Here is a 16,269-nt window from a genome sequence, read left to right on the forward strand (position 1 = left end):
ATTGTTGCCGTCAGAAAACATCAGAGTCAAAAAAAAAAGTTGAATTCTTTGATTGATTTGTTTTGTCCAACTAACTGTCCAAACTCCAGAGTTTGCATCCAGTCAATTTTGGGGGGATTTTGCTTTAAAAGCGACTGATTCATTTCCTGTCAATCGACCAATCAATTAATCAGCCTGTCATTTTGACTCCACAACAAGACGAACAGATCATTTCCTGCTGAGGAAACTAACTCATGGTCTCGATTTTAAACTGTATGAACTCTTTAGACTCTGATGGCGTTCAATTTAATTTAGTTTAATTTAATATACAATCTATATTGTTAAAGATGAAGGGGGGGGGGGGGGGGTGTATGATCAATAAAGATATAAAAAAACATGGGACAGACAGAACTTTAACAATGCCAAACAACTAAAACCTCCTTTGCCTTTTCATATCCCAGCTCTATAAACTGCTTCATCATCGTCTTTCAACACAAAAACGCACAAATTGCATGAATCCATGTAAAATGTCTCCACACAAACTGCAGGGGAAGCTCTCCTAAAGATGTCAACCATTTAACTATCACATTTGTTTTGGTTCAACGTGCTTCCACATGGGGGAGACATGCTCCTCCCAACTCCAACCCCCACTTTTCCTTTTTTTTTTAAAGGTTTGAAAGGAGAGAAAAAAAATAGTGAAATACATAAATATTTCCTCTTTGGGGAGGAAAGTCTTACAAAAGTCCAGAGCTGGGTTAGAGACAGAAACAGAACAGAGAGACGGACGAACAGACAGTGACAGTGAGGATATTTAAAGCTGCAGAAAATAATCTGTTAAAAAAAAGAAAAAGAAAAAGAAAAAGAAAACCTCAGCGTTTGAGTCTCGGGTTGTGTCTCAGCTTTTTTTTTACTACCATGGACCAGTCAACCTTGAAGTTGCTCTGAGGGCCAAACAAGGACACAAAGCTGAGAGGAGAGACAGACAGAGGAGGGAGAAAAGCAGCAAACCTTAGCAGAGGTGAAGGAAAAGCAGCTGTGTGGGAGAGCAGAGGCAAAGAGAGAGCGACAACAGGCGGGGGAGTGGAGGAGTGAGGAGCCCCGTTCGTCCTGCAGAGTGAGAGAGAGGGGGAAATAACAGGGGGAAATAATAAAAAAGAAGAAGAAGAAAGAAGAAGAAGGAGGAGAGAGGAGTGATTAAGAGTTGGGTGAAGGAGGGAGAAGAGAAGACAGAGTCGCTGGCTGGACATGGGGCTTTGTGCTGTTCTCCTCATCTGTCTCTCCCAGGCTGAGCTGGGCAGAGTCTGGGCTCAAGAGCACGAAGGTAAGAAACAAAACACACTCAGGTATTCACACACACACTCACACACACAGACACACACACATAGAAACACACACGGTCGAATGTAAACACCATTTTCACTGCTTTTCTTCAGGACAAACATCAGAGCTGCACACCTGACAGGGTTAAAAACCAAAAACCTGACCTGAATTCTTTGCTGCAAATTCTGGCACGAGGCGAACTCAAAAAGTGTTTTTGTTTTTTTAAAAGTATTTTTATGCACTTTTTTTTTCTTCCTATTCTTGGTTCTTGTGTTTATATGTGTGAGTGAAGCTAACAGGTCTCCTGACATTTCTCTGTGTCAGTCGAAGGAAGCACATGATGAAAGGGCGTGTGTGTGTGCAGGTCTGTATTTAAGGTTTAAAAGAAAAAAAAGAAAGAAAGTGTCATCTCAGTGTTGCATCTGTTTTAGAAATACAGGTCACGTGATCGGAAATCCGACGTTTTAGTAAGTAAATGTTTGAGGTTAACCAGTAATTCCAGTGATGATTTACACTTTCATTCCTGTAGGAGTTTTATAGAAGTTTAAAAAAAGAAAAAGTCAACGAGAGCAGCAGCTGAGAGTTTCTGGCATTTTTTTGTTGTTGTTGCTTCATTTCACCTCAGTGTGTTAGTGTGCATCTCCTGTATATGTTCTGTATACTGCTGTCATCCCGTGTGTGTGTGTGTGTGTGTGTGTGTGTGTGTGTGGGGATGTGTATGTGCGTGAATGTATTTTTGTTCTCCTTGGAGATACATTATTTTTAGCCAGCCCCCGTTCTTCCGCTGCCTCTCCTCCTCCTCCTCCTCCTCCTCCTCCTCCTCCAACAATCAGCGCTGCTCCACTTTCTCTGGCCTCTCCTGTGGTCCCAGTTCCTCTGATCAGGGGCCTCGCTCTGCAGAGGACAACCCGGCACACTGTGCACACACACACACACACACACACATACACACACACACCAGAGTGACAGCACACCCACGACATACGGCGACTTTAAAGTCCATGTTCATCTACAAAGCCACTACAAAAAAAAGAAAAAAAACCCACCAAATCCAGTTGATTTGGTTCAAGTTGTCACCCTGACAACTTCATCCTCTCGCTGCAGAAAAAGTGGAACAAGTCTTTGCTAAGTAGGAGCTGCTGGAAGCTGTGGAGATGTTGTGATGAGTGAAGGGAGCAGCGGGTTTTTGTGCCATCCATCTCTGCACGATGCCAAATGTCTTTTGCAGAGCGGCAGAGTTACATAAAAATGGTTTGCATGGCTGCTCCTGTTCCCCCAAAGGTCAGAGCAGCGTCTGCTCTTCATCAGCAGCTCAGGGCGTCAGAGCCAAAATCTTACAAAAGTAGAATTAACTTCCAATGACAGGAACAGATTCTGGCCGGTACGAACGCAGGTGTGGCTCATAATCATTCATGATGAGCAAAGACAGGTTGGGTTGCTGGTTTTTAAAAACAAAAACACCCCTTTAAACACAGTAAAGTGTAAAAGTAATGCTCCTTTGTTGCTGTTGTGTTGATGGTGGCTCCGCCCAGAGCTTTATCTCTAGTTCTCTAGTTCAGTCAGTGTCCTGATATGATCCAATAACAGATATATTATCCAAAAAAGATTGATGGATGTGACTTCATCCTAAAATGCTGGAGTCATATGTTATTGATTCAAATCTAGAAACAGCTCCTTTTAAATCAAACTCAATGTGACGTTTGGTTGAGTGAATGTTAAAGCAGTTTATTTTAGGTGATGACGGCGAAGCTACGATGATTTAACACAAATGTTCCTGGAGTCAACGCAGACCTGAGACGAAGAGGCAAAAGTTCAGGAGAAACATGAGACAATCACACACTGATGGATATTGATGATCACTGATCTGCACCGGGACCATTTTTGATCTAAACCTGCACTGATCAATCGACAAGGTGGGACTGAGGTTCCAGACGAATGACCTAGATGAGCTAAAAAACAAAACACCCATTTTAAACTTTTTCTAGGTTAAAGAGAGAGAAAGTCTTAACGAGCTTCAGTCTGAAGTAGAAGAACCACACACGACAGGAATCTAACAAAGGCCGAAAAGTTCTCAGCTTTCTGGACTATTTGCATTGGAGCTGCTGGGTAAACCACATGTGTTTGAACTTCAGAGCTGCAAAGATTTGCATCAATTAGCCGATACAATCATAAAATAAATCACAACTTCTCTGATAATCATTCGTTAACCGTGTGGTTTTTTGACTCGTATGAAACATTTCCCGGCTCCACTTCCAGTTCCTGTGAGGATTTATTTCTATTCTTCGCCCTTAAGTGTTTTTAGTAAATTTATTATCTTTGGAGAAACTCACTGTTTGTCCAGGTGATCTGATGACATCACCTCAGGCTTTAGGAAACTGTTACACATACTTTTGACAAAGGATTGATCAAGAAAACAACTGGCAGATCAATGAGACGGTCGTTAGTTGCATCACTTTTTCACTTTGAGCCTCAAACTTTCAACTAAACTGCATTTCACTACTGTACTTTTCTTACTTAGAAGATCTATTGTAAAAACTATAAATACCACAGCACTGAAAAAAAGGAAAACATCTGTCCGAGTCCATCTGCAAACCTGATCTACATGTCCTCTACAATAAAAAAAAATGGACCATCGGTTCCAAATGTAAACAAAAAACAACTCAGCGACAGTTCATCACTTAAATCAAACATTTTATAAACTCTAAAATCGGATCCATTCGTTTCATATTTATCTGAACGCAACAATTTTCCCCTTTCTGTTTCGGGTCCTTATCAGTCCAGCTGCCAGTGTTTGTGATTGTGTGTTATGGTTACTGCTGTTCCTCTCGGAGCAAGGTGCCAAATGGCTTCCTCCCACGCCATAAGCTCCGGGCTCTCCGTTTTAACACAGATCATCCTTCTACAATAAAAGCAGTGTATTAAACCAAAACCACAATGACACACATAGCAGTGACCTGGCTCTCTGTGATTACTCTTTCACCAATCGCTCCGTTTGCCAGACGACCGCAGGTGCTTTCGCTAATCCCCCCGTCCTGATACTGACTCTGGGCCTCGTCCTCACAGCACAACACAAAACAACGCAAAACAGGACTGTGACAGTTTGTCCAGACTGTTTGTATCCCCAGATTTAATCACATCTCTCTTCAGCTGTTTGGATGCTACAATATCCTCTCTGCATTGCATCTGTATCTGTCTCTAAAGCAAAGAAGCTTCTACTCTCTCTCTCTCTAGGCCTGATGATAACTTTCCTTCCCTACATGTTACCACGGTGTATCCTCACCTGCAGTTGCACTTTGATGTGTTTTGAAGTTAAACAGAGAAAGATTTTTTTCAGGCGGAAATTTGTTTTTCATAAATGGACTTCATCCAGCTGAACAGACTGAAAAAACATTCAGCTTTTGTCTCCGAGGCCGAGGAACGTGGATTCGATTGCCGCCTAGTCGTCAAATAGTAAAAACGTGACTCAGTGTGTTTCTTAAACGTCTGTCATCAGCGATAAAGAAGAAAAAAATAGAGCTGGAGATTTAAAACCGAGTAACCAATGGGCACGAAGCATCAGTATATTTTGGGAAAAGGACAGAAAGAGACCATGTGAGATCAGTGGGATGAGGTAAAAAAAAAAAAAAAGGTGTGTGTGGGAGACGGTGATGCCATGAATGAAGACAATCTGAACATCCACACAGCAAACAGTATTAGGCTCAAAGCGCTGTGGCCTAGTTCGGTGTGACTCCCAACACCCACTAGATTTGCAAGGTGGTTGCTGCAATGCAGACACATCTGAGGAGGCAGATACGGCGGACACCAGGTGCCATCGCAACCAGAAATAGCCAGTTATATAATTACTGCTATAACGATACAACACAAACCTGCTGGATTAGCGGTTTCTTTCACACCCGGGTCAATGCTCCTGCCGCTGTGAGATACGATGGATTAAACAGTGGGAAATGTGGCATTTTGCAGATGCACCAATGTAAACTGACACCGCTCTGGCAATTGGCAGCAAAACCTCTAAATTTAGAGGAAAAGTCAGTGGATTTTTTATTCTAATATAAGCAGCAGCAGAGTGTGTATTTACAATTAAACCATCTGCTCTTCGCTGGCAAATTCATCACATCTGTTATTCTAGTCGTTCAGGATTTTTTTTGGACCCTGTTTCAAAGTCACCAGGATGTTTTTCTGCACCACTTTGCACATTCCCAGTGCAGGTTCCACACACACACACACACACACTCACACACATGTGTCTGCCAGACCTGACGCTACTGAGGTCGGGCCTGAGTCGAGTCCTTATGTAAAACCCCACCCACTCTTGAACTCTTGTTAGCCCCGCTTTGTTGGAAGTTCATCCAGGCCCACATGCAGACAGTTAGAAAAGGTCAGAGATGTTCCAGGAAAAGAAAAACAAGTTCAACGCTCAGGACGTTGGAAAACCTTAAAAAAAAACTGAATCTGTGGAGAAAGTTGATCATATACGAGTCGTCTTTTACACTTTCTGTGATAATAACTAATGCACAGTCTCTGATCTGCCTCCTCCTCACTGCTCTTCCTTCCCCCCTGCTGTTTGACGCCTCCTCAGCTGTTTAGTAATGATGGCGATGAGTGCTACCAATCTGACCCAATTAGCAGCCTCTTGTTCTGGTGCTGGTGGAAATAGCTTCCACTGCACCATAATCAAACAAGATTCCTCATTAAAAGCCGTCTCCCCTGTGTGTGCGATAACCTCTCGTTGTTTCCGTCTCTTGTCCCATTTTGTCTCTAAAGTCTCTTTGTCAGTCATTTTTTATTTCACTTCACACTAGAAATGATCTTAATTAAAACTTTATGCAATAAGTGCATCGAAGTATCTGATGATAAAACATTACATGACAGCATGAGGAGCAGTGTTCAGCCATAAAATAGTTGGATAAGCGATGACCTGCAAAACTATAACTTGATTACACATTGATTTATTTGTCCTGATTATGTAAATGAGATATAAAAATGTCAATTTGTGAGTTTACCTTTGTTACCTTTAGACAAAGTCAGAGTAGAGGTTTCCCCCCTTTCCCCTGTTTTTATAACTTTAACTAACAAAGAAAGATGATCAACAGGTTTCCATGGTGTTGCACTGCTCCTTTAAAAAGTTAACAACTAATTTGTGTCCACATAACCAACATTCAGGAGAATGTGGTGATAAAAACACTCACTTTTTGACCATGCAGGTCAATATAATGCAGACACCCAAACATCTCAGTCATATGTGACTGTGCTGCTGTAACAGAATCCACTCTTCTGCTTCAGGACTTCAGACCCTGGCTGCAGGAATTCGCTCCCATCGGCCACAGGAGCATTAGTGAGGTCCAATACTGATGTGGCGAGATAAGAACCGGTTCAGTCTGCGTTCAAGTTGCTCTCAGAGATGTTGGATGGGGTTGAGGTTAGGCCTCCGTGGAGGACAGTCACCTTCCTTCACACCAAACCAGTGGGAAAAACAACTTTTTTATTGGGCAGTGGCCACAAGGATGGATGCAAACTGTTGCCTAAACTATAATTAATGGTGCAGCCTTAATTGGCACAAAAAAAGAACAAAAGCTCTGGACCACAACTAGGGAAAAAAAGCCTAAACAGGATCCAGGGTGTCTACAATATCTCTGGTCGTGTGTTAAAAACACAAAAATTCAAAAGTAAGCGGCTGGGAGGTCCGAAACCTCAGGCCAGCTCTCGTCTTTCCCCCTGTCAAGATGTTCATGACATGAACTGTTGCTTCAGTTCAGTGAACTAACAGCTCACATAAAAATCCAGACAGCAAAAAACTGGATATCGTCCCTCGACTTGTTTCCTCGGTAGGAAAACAGCAGAGATCTTCGGCCTCGCTGTTAAACAATCGGTCAGTTCTGCTGATGCAGCATCTCAGCCGACCATAAATGTGCACAGAACTAGTGAGTCATGGATCAATTTACTGTGAACACAGAAAAAAAAAGAAAAAGAAACGAAGGAAATACATTCCTGAAGGCAAATGTGAAAAAATATAAACATCCATCTATGATCTGTTGAGCAGATGACATGAACACCCACACAAATGTAGGTGGTGAGTTGAGGTTTGGCCCCTCCGGGCGGCGCTGGCAACAGATAAAGGACACGTCGCGCTTCGATTAATTAATAACAAGCTAAAACACACGTGACATGTGATTAGTTTAAAATATTTTTAAAAATCATCAAAAGATCATGGCTCTGTATGACAGATGTAAAGAAAAAAGACACTTTCTATATCTGTGAGTTATGGATCAAGAAACTGAAGATGGGTTTCATTTTTTCTGCGTACATGTCTGATTGTTAATGATCCAAATTATGGAAACCAATAAATAACAGATGTGACCGGCGGGTTGAAAGGCAAATACATTTCATTCCTTTCATTCACCAGCTCATTTTCACACATCTTAGAGGTTTCAATAATGCTGATTATTTTCTCAAAAGCATATAAATGCATCATTAACTAACAGTCTTGGATACAGATATCTGGTACTTCATTTGTTGAGGATAGTTTGGCCAGAAGCGATGGTCAACAAGTGGCGAGGGATGACTAAAAAACATGGACAAACAACAGACACCAGTTCAAAGCACATCTGTGTTCATGTGTCTGAGCGTCAGGCCTCCGTGTGAGTGTTGACATTACTCAGTCACCACAATCCCTGTTCCTGTTCTAGATGCACTGAGCCGGACTCCTCTGCGGACAGATGGGGATCCGTCCGGCTTTCACAGAACCAGGAGGGACCAGCAGACCGCACACAAGCACAGAGAAGCCCGCGACGCACCGGCCGAAGGTGGAGGAGCAGGAGGAGGAGTTGATATCAGCCCCCTCCCCGATGACATGACTCGGATACTGGTGAGATCGGTAGTTACTGTGGTGACGCTGTCTGCTCCTGCACGGGACATCTGCAGTTTAATACGATGCTGACATGACAGCAGCTGAACTTTACCACATGATACTGTAATTTTTCAAATTTAATTTGATTTGATTTGATTTAGGGATGTGCACTTACATTAATCATTTAAAATACAAAAAGATGGGATGCACCAGATTTAGCACAGAGCTAATTTCCATCTGTAGTCCATAAAACATAAAATACACACAATGTTTTGTACATTCCCACACACACACCATCCAATATATTCCAAAAAAACAAAAACAAATTACATGTGCAAATAGCATTAAAATTGCACTGTAGAATTGTATAGTAATTAAAATGTGTATGATAAATACCTGGTCCTTTCATTTCCATCTAAAGCAGCTGCTCAGTGTCGACTGAGAGTTGGATTGAATGTAGATTGATGAGAAAGCAATTTCTTAACACAGTAAAGTGTTAAAAAAAGAAGTGAAGGATGCTTTCTGAAGCCTCTTTACATGAGATCATAACTGGACTGAGACTAAAACCACCACAGGTCACCGGTAAAATGTTGGCATCCTCATTATTTGAACTAGTAAAAGACATGGATTTATGTCACAACAGCTGGTATTATGAGAAAAGAGACACATGTAACTTCAGATAATTGAATTGGTCAACTGGTAAATGTAATAATTGATCCTAAACTCTTATAAAGTGTCATGTAACAAGCCTGCTACTCAGGGTAATATGAGCTAGCAGCTAGCAGAGGCTAACTTGCTTTGTGAGAGCCAAGAGACGACCGAATGGGGATTTCCATAAAGATGCTTGATGTGAGTAGTTGGACGTATCAATAGCAGCCTGTAACAACTCATTACAAGCTGTGGTGAAAGTGATTTACAGGCATAATAACCTGATATAAATATGTCAAGAGTATGACATTAAAACGTCTCATCTCTTGAGTTTCATAAGAACGTTTTGTTCACCACTCCTAGCAACTGCTGATGTGGCTTTTGTTTCAACTAAAAATAACATTGGCCTGATGGGTACGTCACACGCTGCTGTTTACTTTGGGAAAAACAAAACATTTCCATCTCCCAACAAGAACCTGGCCAACACCACCAACACCATGTCAGGAGAAACGATTCAAGGGAAACCAATTATTATTATTATTATCTGGTTTCACCTAAATGACACTGCAGGAGCTTTAATACTAACAATGAGTTGTGATACCGCTGTGCAGAAAGGTCAAGCTGGGTTATGATCTTTATTCTCACACAGTTAAGAAGCTTTGAGTGCAGGTCATTGTTATTAGGTGTTTGCCAGTTGGACCTATCCTGTGCCATTTTCCATTCATTACCTTTCAGATCCGTGTGTGTGTGTGTGTATGTATAATGAGGTTTTATTTGTCTTATGTCTCCGACTCGTCTTTCGCTTGAATCAGCCTCAGTAAAATTCAACCCCAAATAAATTGTGTTGTACTTTTTTCCCCCCGCTCTTTCTCTCTCTCTCTTTCTCTCTCCGAACAATTCAAATTGCAAACAGACGACAACCCTGTCCTGCCAACTTACAGTGTTTGTTTAAGCGTGGCTGTGCGTTCGTATGTGCACACGTGTGTGCTCGTGAATGACTCACTTGGACAAGATCACAAGTAGCCCTGTTGTACTGCTGCTGTGGTGGGTTTTTTCTCTCTTTTCTTTTTTTTCTGGGGAGGTCTGATCCCAATTTCCGAGGCCCTCCATCTCTTGTCCAACGGGAATCTCTTCAACAAATCAGTCAGCTGTGAGGGAAAGAAAGAAAAAAAAAAAGTATATGATTGTTCCCATCTCCTCACCTAGAGATCCCACACTCCCCCCTCCTCTCTAGAAAACACAGGCTGGTGTCAGGCAGTAGAGATGGGAGGAAATAAGTGGGTCACTTTCTGTATATGGAGCAGCCGGAGAGGCAGCGAGAGCGCTGCATTTAACTGCTCCACTTTCTGAGCCCACACTAAACCCCAGAACCATTGCTCTCTGTCACCTTCAACCGTGGCATACATTAATAATGGCATCAAGACGAGATATGTGTGGGAAGACGCAGGTCCTCGCTGTCAAAAGCATTGTGTGTAATGTGTAAACAGCTCCCCCAAGTGGAACGGTGTGGACAGAAATAAGAGGACACCAAAGCCTCAGACGCCCCTCTGCAGTGGCTCCCAGTTTAATAACTTATCATGGGTCCATCTCCTCTTATGGTCGGATGGTCACTCTGACCTTCTATTCCTTCTTTTATTTATGCTTATGTTTAGTCTTTTTTATTATTATTTATCATTTATGCTGCCATGATAGGGACTGCTCTCAAAGAAAGCCTTGTATAGAAATATGCAATGACAATAAAACATCTTAATCTTAATAATTAATAGCTCATGAGCAGCTCAATCAAAGACTAAGACTAAGAATAATTTGCATTTAGAAGAATCATTTTTGGGTGAAGACCAGTGTATTTCTTACAATCACTGTCCTGGTGCGATGTCCATCCTGACCCTCTCCGGTTCATCATGTCAAAATGTCTATAAAAAGTCAATTGAATCATATTATTAATGCAGTTCAATAGATTTCAGGCTGCTGACCTCTACAAACATAAATGTATCAAATTAGATTTAAAAAGTGTTTTAAAAAGAGGGTGTACATACATTGAAGGATTATTATGTTCATTATGAATATTATGGCACTTGGAGAGTTGAAAACTGGCAACTTCAATAATTTGCCTGCAGAGGAAAATCATGTGAAAAGGTGACTTTATCAATGAATTAAATGATTGGTTGTCAGAGAGCAGGTTTTCTCACCATGTTCTGACATGTTCGCTTTCCTAACGAGTGCCCTCTGCCTCTCAGGAGGACTCCAACAGGTACTACAGATGGCAGAGCTTCGGTCCCACTGACAAAAAGACTGAGGAATTGTGGGTCGATATGAACACCCTGCACAAGAGCCAAGTCCGAATCCATGGGATCCTGTCCAACACACATCGGCAGGCAGCGGTGAGAAGAGAACATACACACATATACAGTATATACTGTATATACAGTATATATCTGTCTGATTTCACATTAAAACATGTCTGATATTTCTTTTTCCACAGAGAGTGGCACTTTCTTTTGATTTCCCTTTTTACGGACACTACCTGAGACAAATCATCGTAGCGACTGGCGGTGAGTTTTAAATTAATTTACATGACTTGGTATCATGACAGCACTCATCAAACTGCTTTCCTCTTCCAATCAGGAGTCCAAACCTCTACCAATGCACTGAAGGAGACTTTGTCCTACCCTGGGGAAATTTTCAGGCATGCCAGGCCATAGTATATCTAATTAAATGTACATGCCTTCATTTTTTTGTGATGATTTTAATTGCCTAAAGGCCTGATGTGCATGTCCTAAATTTTTAATCCAAAGAAGATTGAGTTGTTTGTTGATCCAACATTGATTGAATGTCCAGTAGTGGAGATAAAAATAGACACTTTCACTGTCTCACAGTGACACATATACAGGTTTACACATTTATAAAGTATTTATCTAAGTAATCTTAACTTATCTATCTATCTATCTATCTATCTATCTATCTATCTATCTATCTATCTATCTATCTATCTATCTATCTATCTATCTATCTATCTGGAGATAATGTGAAATTCAAAGTTCTAATGTGTTTTAACAGAGGTTTAAATACAAGAAAATATTCAATAATTAATAAATTACAATAGTCTCTTTATTTCATATGTTTTCATGGTTAACATTGTTGTAGTAAATAGGAAAAATGCAACATGCATTAGAAGTGTATGTGAAAGCATTTTTAAACACATGTACCTGTGTTTCCGTCACCCTCCTCCACTCTGCAGGGTTCATCTTCATGGGGGAGATTACCCATCGAATGCTGACCGCCACTCAGTACGTTGCCCCGCTCATGGCCAACTTCGACCCCAGCTTCTCCAAAAACTCGACAGTGAGGTACTCGGACAACGGTAAATGGGAGCTCCTCGGTGTCGTGTGTAGAGTCCGGGAGCTCCTGGATGTCTCTGACTGGCCTCTGTGTCTCGCTGTGCTCAGGTAATCTATTCGTGGTACAGTGGGACAAGGTGCGGCTAAAGGACCGAGAGGCCGAGGGGGCTTTTACGTTCCAGGCGGCTCTCCACAGAAATGGAACCATTGTTTTCAACTACAGAGATGTAGGTTATGATTTCCTCACCATCTGTCTTGTGATCAAATTAATCACTTTTATGGTGAAATTGAACAAATCTTATTCAGTGTTAAAACAAACTGCTGCACTTTTTCAGGTCCCTGTGCCTGTGGAGAAGATTAATTCCACCGAGCATCCGGTGAAAGTGGGACTGTCTGATGCTTTCATGGCGTTTTTGACCTCCACACAGGTCACAGGTCAGCTCTAAAAAAAAACATAATAGTCTATTTCTCAGATTTTAAACTCACTTCAAAAACTCTGGATGTCTATTGGTGCCATGGTGACTAAAAAACACATTTCTTCTTCCTCTAATAATAATGCCATATGTTTCCTGTTATTATTACCTATTACATATCAGGTGTTTTCATTGTCAAAACAAACATTTCTTATTGTAACAAACTAGCAGACTGGGATATCAATGCACATGTTGCATGTTTTGTCCATATTCTAACATTTTATAACGTTTCTTTAAATTGTCTTGAAGATCCTAAGCGGCGAACCATCTACGAGTATCATCGTGTGGAGATCGACACGACAAAGATCGTTAGCGGATCTGCTTTTGAGTTCACTCCTCTACCCAGTGAGTGTTCAGATTACCAAGCCTTCAGATGACAACCTGTTTTAATTCATCGTTCTAACTCCAGAACATTGTATCTCTCATTCCTTATAGCTTGTCTTCAGCACACCTCATGTGACCTCTGCCTGACATCAAACCTGACAACCGGCTGTGGCTGGTGCAACACACTTCAACGGTAGGTGTGTAAGTGCTAAAGATTTAGAGAAGAGGAGAACCTGGCTCTTCTCATTATGTTCTTGCTGTTTTCCAGATGTTCTGACGGTATCGACCGGCACAGACAGGAGTGGTTAGATTATAACTGCCCTGAAGAGGTGAGATAAATCTATCCATGTATATACAGCGAAGACATGCTGATGCTTATACCATGTCTCTTGAGTCATTCCTGTGGGAATTCCCTCAGGCCAAAGGAACATGTGAGGACTACAACCCGGTTCTACCTGAGGGATCTATGAGCTCCTTCAACCACTCCTCCCCGGGTCCAACGCCTTCTTCGGCGGTGCTCGAGGACCAGCCGGTCACTAGAGGTGAGTTTCTCCATGGGAAGGATCTAAGGGGAAACACAGAGTGAAGATATGTCAGTAAAGGTTAAAGGGATAGTTAAACATTTTTGGCAAATTGCCCCATTGCCATAATCCCTACAGTTTTAGGAGTAGGTTTGTTACCTTTAATTGTCGGTGCAAGCTATTTTTAGAGTGGCACAGCAGAGCTGTGAGCTGCTCAGAGCTACGCTTCGGAGGCTAATGGGATTTCTTGGTTTCCCTCATCAAACTCATCAAATATAATATAAACAACTCCAAAACGCTTTGGTGGACAAGTTGTGACCTGCACATTCACCACGCTATGAGATAATAACAGAACGTTACCAGAGAGAGTTGTTTTAGAAGTAATTTCATGCAAAGCAGCTGATGCGCGTTTCATAACGTTCCTTTATTATCTCATAGCGTGGTGAATGTGCAGGTCACAACTTGTCCATAACAGCATTTCGAAGTTGTTGGATTGTGTATTTGATGTATTTAGCTAAGTTATCTGAGAGCTCAAGTCTCCTGGGTGTCCCATTCTTTTGCAGGCTGATGCTTTATTTCCCCTTTTCACTCTAAAATTGTGGAAAACAAAAATAATACACTGATATTGCTTAAAATATTGCAAAAGAGACAGAAATTTTGACCAGGGGTGCCCAAACTTTTGCATGCCACTGTACATGTTGAAACGTTTGTACCAGCAGTGCCTCAGCCTTTTTGCCCTAAGAGTCTCTGATTTCCTTCCTCTCAGATTTACAGACGGGTGCTCCAAAGCACAAGGGGATAACAGAGAACACAGCCATCATAGCAGGTGTAGTGGCCGCCCTGGTTCTGCTGGTGGCTCTGACCTTACTGGCTGTCTACTACATCAACACACACCCTACAGTGGCTCCACCGTTCTACCTCATGCAGGTAAGAAAAGACAACCTCAGTTTACACACCTACCACTACCTGGCCTTCAGTAACTTACTGTCTGGTGTTTTGCAGCGACGCACCAATAACTACTGGCCCTCCATGAAGTTCAGAAACCAGGGCTGCCACTCCAGTTACGCTGAGGTCGAGCTCGGGGGTCACGAAAAAGAAGGATTCATTGAAGCTGAGCAGTGTTGCTAGAGAGTCCTTGCAGGACTTGCAGGACTCAAGTCAGAAGAAGAAAGGACACCATCTTGAGGATTGTAGCGGCACTACAGGAGGAAGAACATGGACGACAAGGATCAGGCAGACCATCAACACAGGATGCCCCCCAACTACTCCAACCTTGGCGGCTGGACAGTGTTTTTACTGTAACCCGCTCTTGTAGCTCTTGCCAGCTTTCTCTGTGTATCTTGCTCTTTGCCATCACATACAGGAGATTAGCCATATCGGCCAAAGGTTGGAGGGTCTGAGAGGAAGTCGACTGTACAGAAACGATGAGATGCAAAATGTGTAACTGTACAAAAACCCATCGATCCAAGGGGATGTCAGGGAATGTATTGAACTAGCCTTCATACTGCAAACCAATGTACAGCTCAACTTAACAATGTGTTTTGTTTTGGTTTTTTTGTTTGTTTGTTCATTTTTATCCAGTCTATGGAGTTATTTTTTTGTTTCTTGAAACTTCTACGCGAGCAACGATTGGTTCATAAAATGTTATATCTCTGGACTACAACAGATATTTAGCTATATAACTGATAGTGATTATAATGATCATCTCGAAACATCTCTGGAGAAACTGTTTGGATGAATTTTAGAGACATCAAGTTGTTATGACAGTTTTCTTTGGGACCTTTCTGTTTAAATGTCTTCTAATAAAAGCTGGTGGTGAGTGTCGGTATTTATCCTGTGGTTGGTGAGGAGATGAAAACGAATGGCACACAGATCACCTTCAGGTTATTACAATGAATATGTCAGACACACATGTTAGCAATAGTCAAGGCTGTAACTTTGGGCTAAACATTGTTAATCAGTTGTGGTGATTAACACGTTTATTCTGACAGGACTAATGTTTATTCATTAGTTTATCACTACATACCACTGTGTAGCTACTGTATTTCTCACAAGGCAGGTAAACTAATGGCACAATTTGTGATTTAAGAAGCCTGTCTGCAGAGGAATTATGAACATAGCACACCTTACCATGTCATTAATACAATGCAAAGACATTTATTCTGTGGCCTCCTCTCCTAGCTTTACCTCCAGCCACTAGCAAACGAGAAACCCAACAATTCACTTGCAAACTGAATCAAATGACTGTTACCTCCTTTGGACAGTGCTTCTCCTTTTATGTGAGGAACCAACTATTTAAAATTATTTTTGGCCTTTTGGCCTCTTTTCATTATGTTTCTGAGCAGAATATGGGCTTGGATTTGATTTTGGGGGGTTATAAACCTCCTAAACCCCGCATAAATTACAACCTTGGTTACAGTTATAGCATCTATATCAATATGCTGCTCTATCACTGAGGTAAATGACCTGGGGGGAAGAAACTGCCTCCACTGTAACTAACAAATCACTGCCACATGGTGGAGCCATGAGAATACAGTAGTTACAAAAAGCACACAGTTATTCCACACGACAGATTAAGCTAAACCTAAATCATTATACAGTATATCCCAGAGCATATTGAGGATGAACAAATGGAGCTAAATAGCAAGCAGAAAGTCCTGTAGCTAGTGTTTCTTTAGCTATTACAGACATATCAAGTTTAATATTTACATACGAACATGCTGACTTCTTATAACTAATATATAATTATTGGTTAACCAGGTCAAACAAGTTTTCTCATCCGTTGATTTAACAATGAAAACGTCCTGTTAGCTAACGTTAGG

At 41.6% G+C, this 16,269-nt stretch overlaps 1 protein-coding gene across 1 annotated transcript; it reads left to right on the top strand.

Annotated features, from left to right (window-relative positions):
* The first annotated feature begins 798 nt into the window (after positions 1-798).
* plxdc1 (plexin domain containing 1) lies at positions 799-15,254 on the top strand. Its single transcript, XM_083993843.1, has 13 exons — positions 799-1,300; positions 7,983-8,161; positions 11,029-11,172; positions 11,274-11,343; positions 12,030-12,152; positions 12,238-12,356; positions 12,465-12,564; positions 12,852-12,947; positions 13,038-13,119; positions 13,195-13,255; positions 13,345-13,468; positions 14,214-14,374; positions 14,450-15,254. Exons 1-13 carry the CDS (start codon positions 1,225-1,227, stop codon positions 14,573-14,575), a joined length of 1,461 nt encoding a protein of 486 aa, XP_083849969.1. The 5' UTR covers positions 799-1,224; the 3' UTR covers positions 14,576-15,254.
* Positions 15,255-16,269: the final 1,015 nt, after the last annotated feature.

This window comes from Trachurus trachurus (genome assembly GCF_905171665.1).
Source record: "Trachurus trachurus genome assembly, chromosome: 19".
NCBI classification, from domain to species: domain Eukaryota; kingdom Metazoa; phylum Chordata; class Actinopteri; order Carangiformes; family Carangidae; genus Trachurus; species Trachurus trachurus.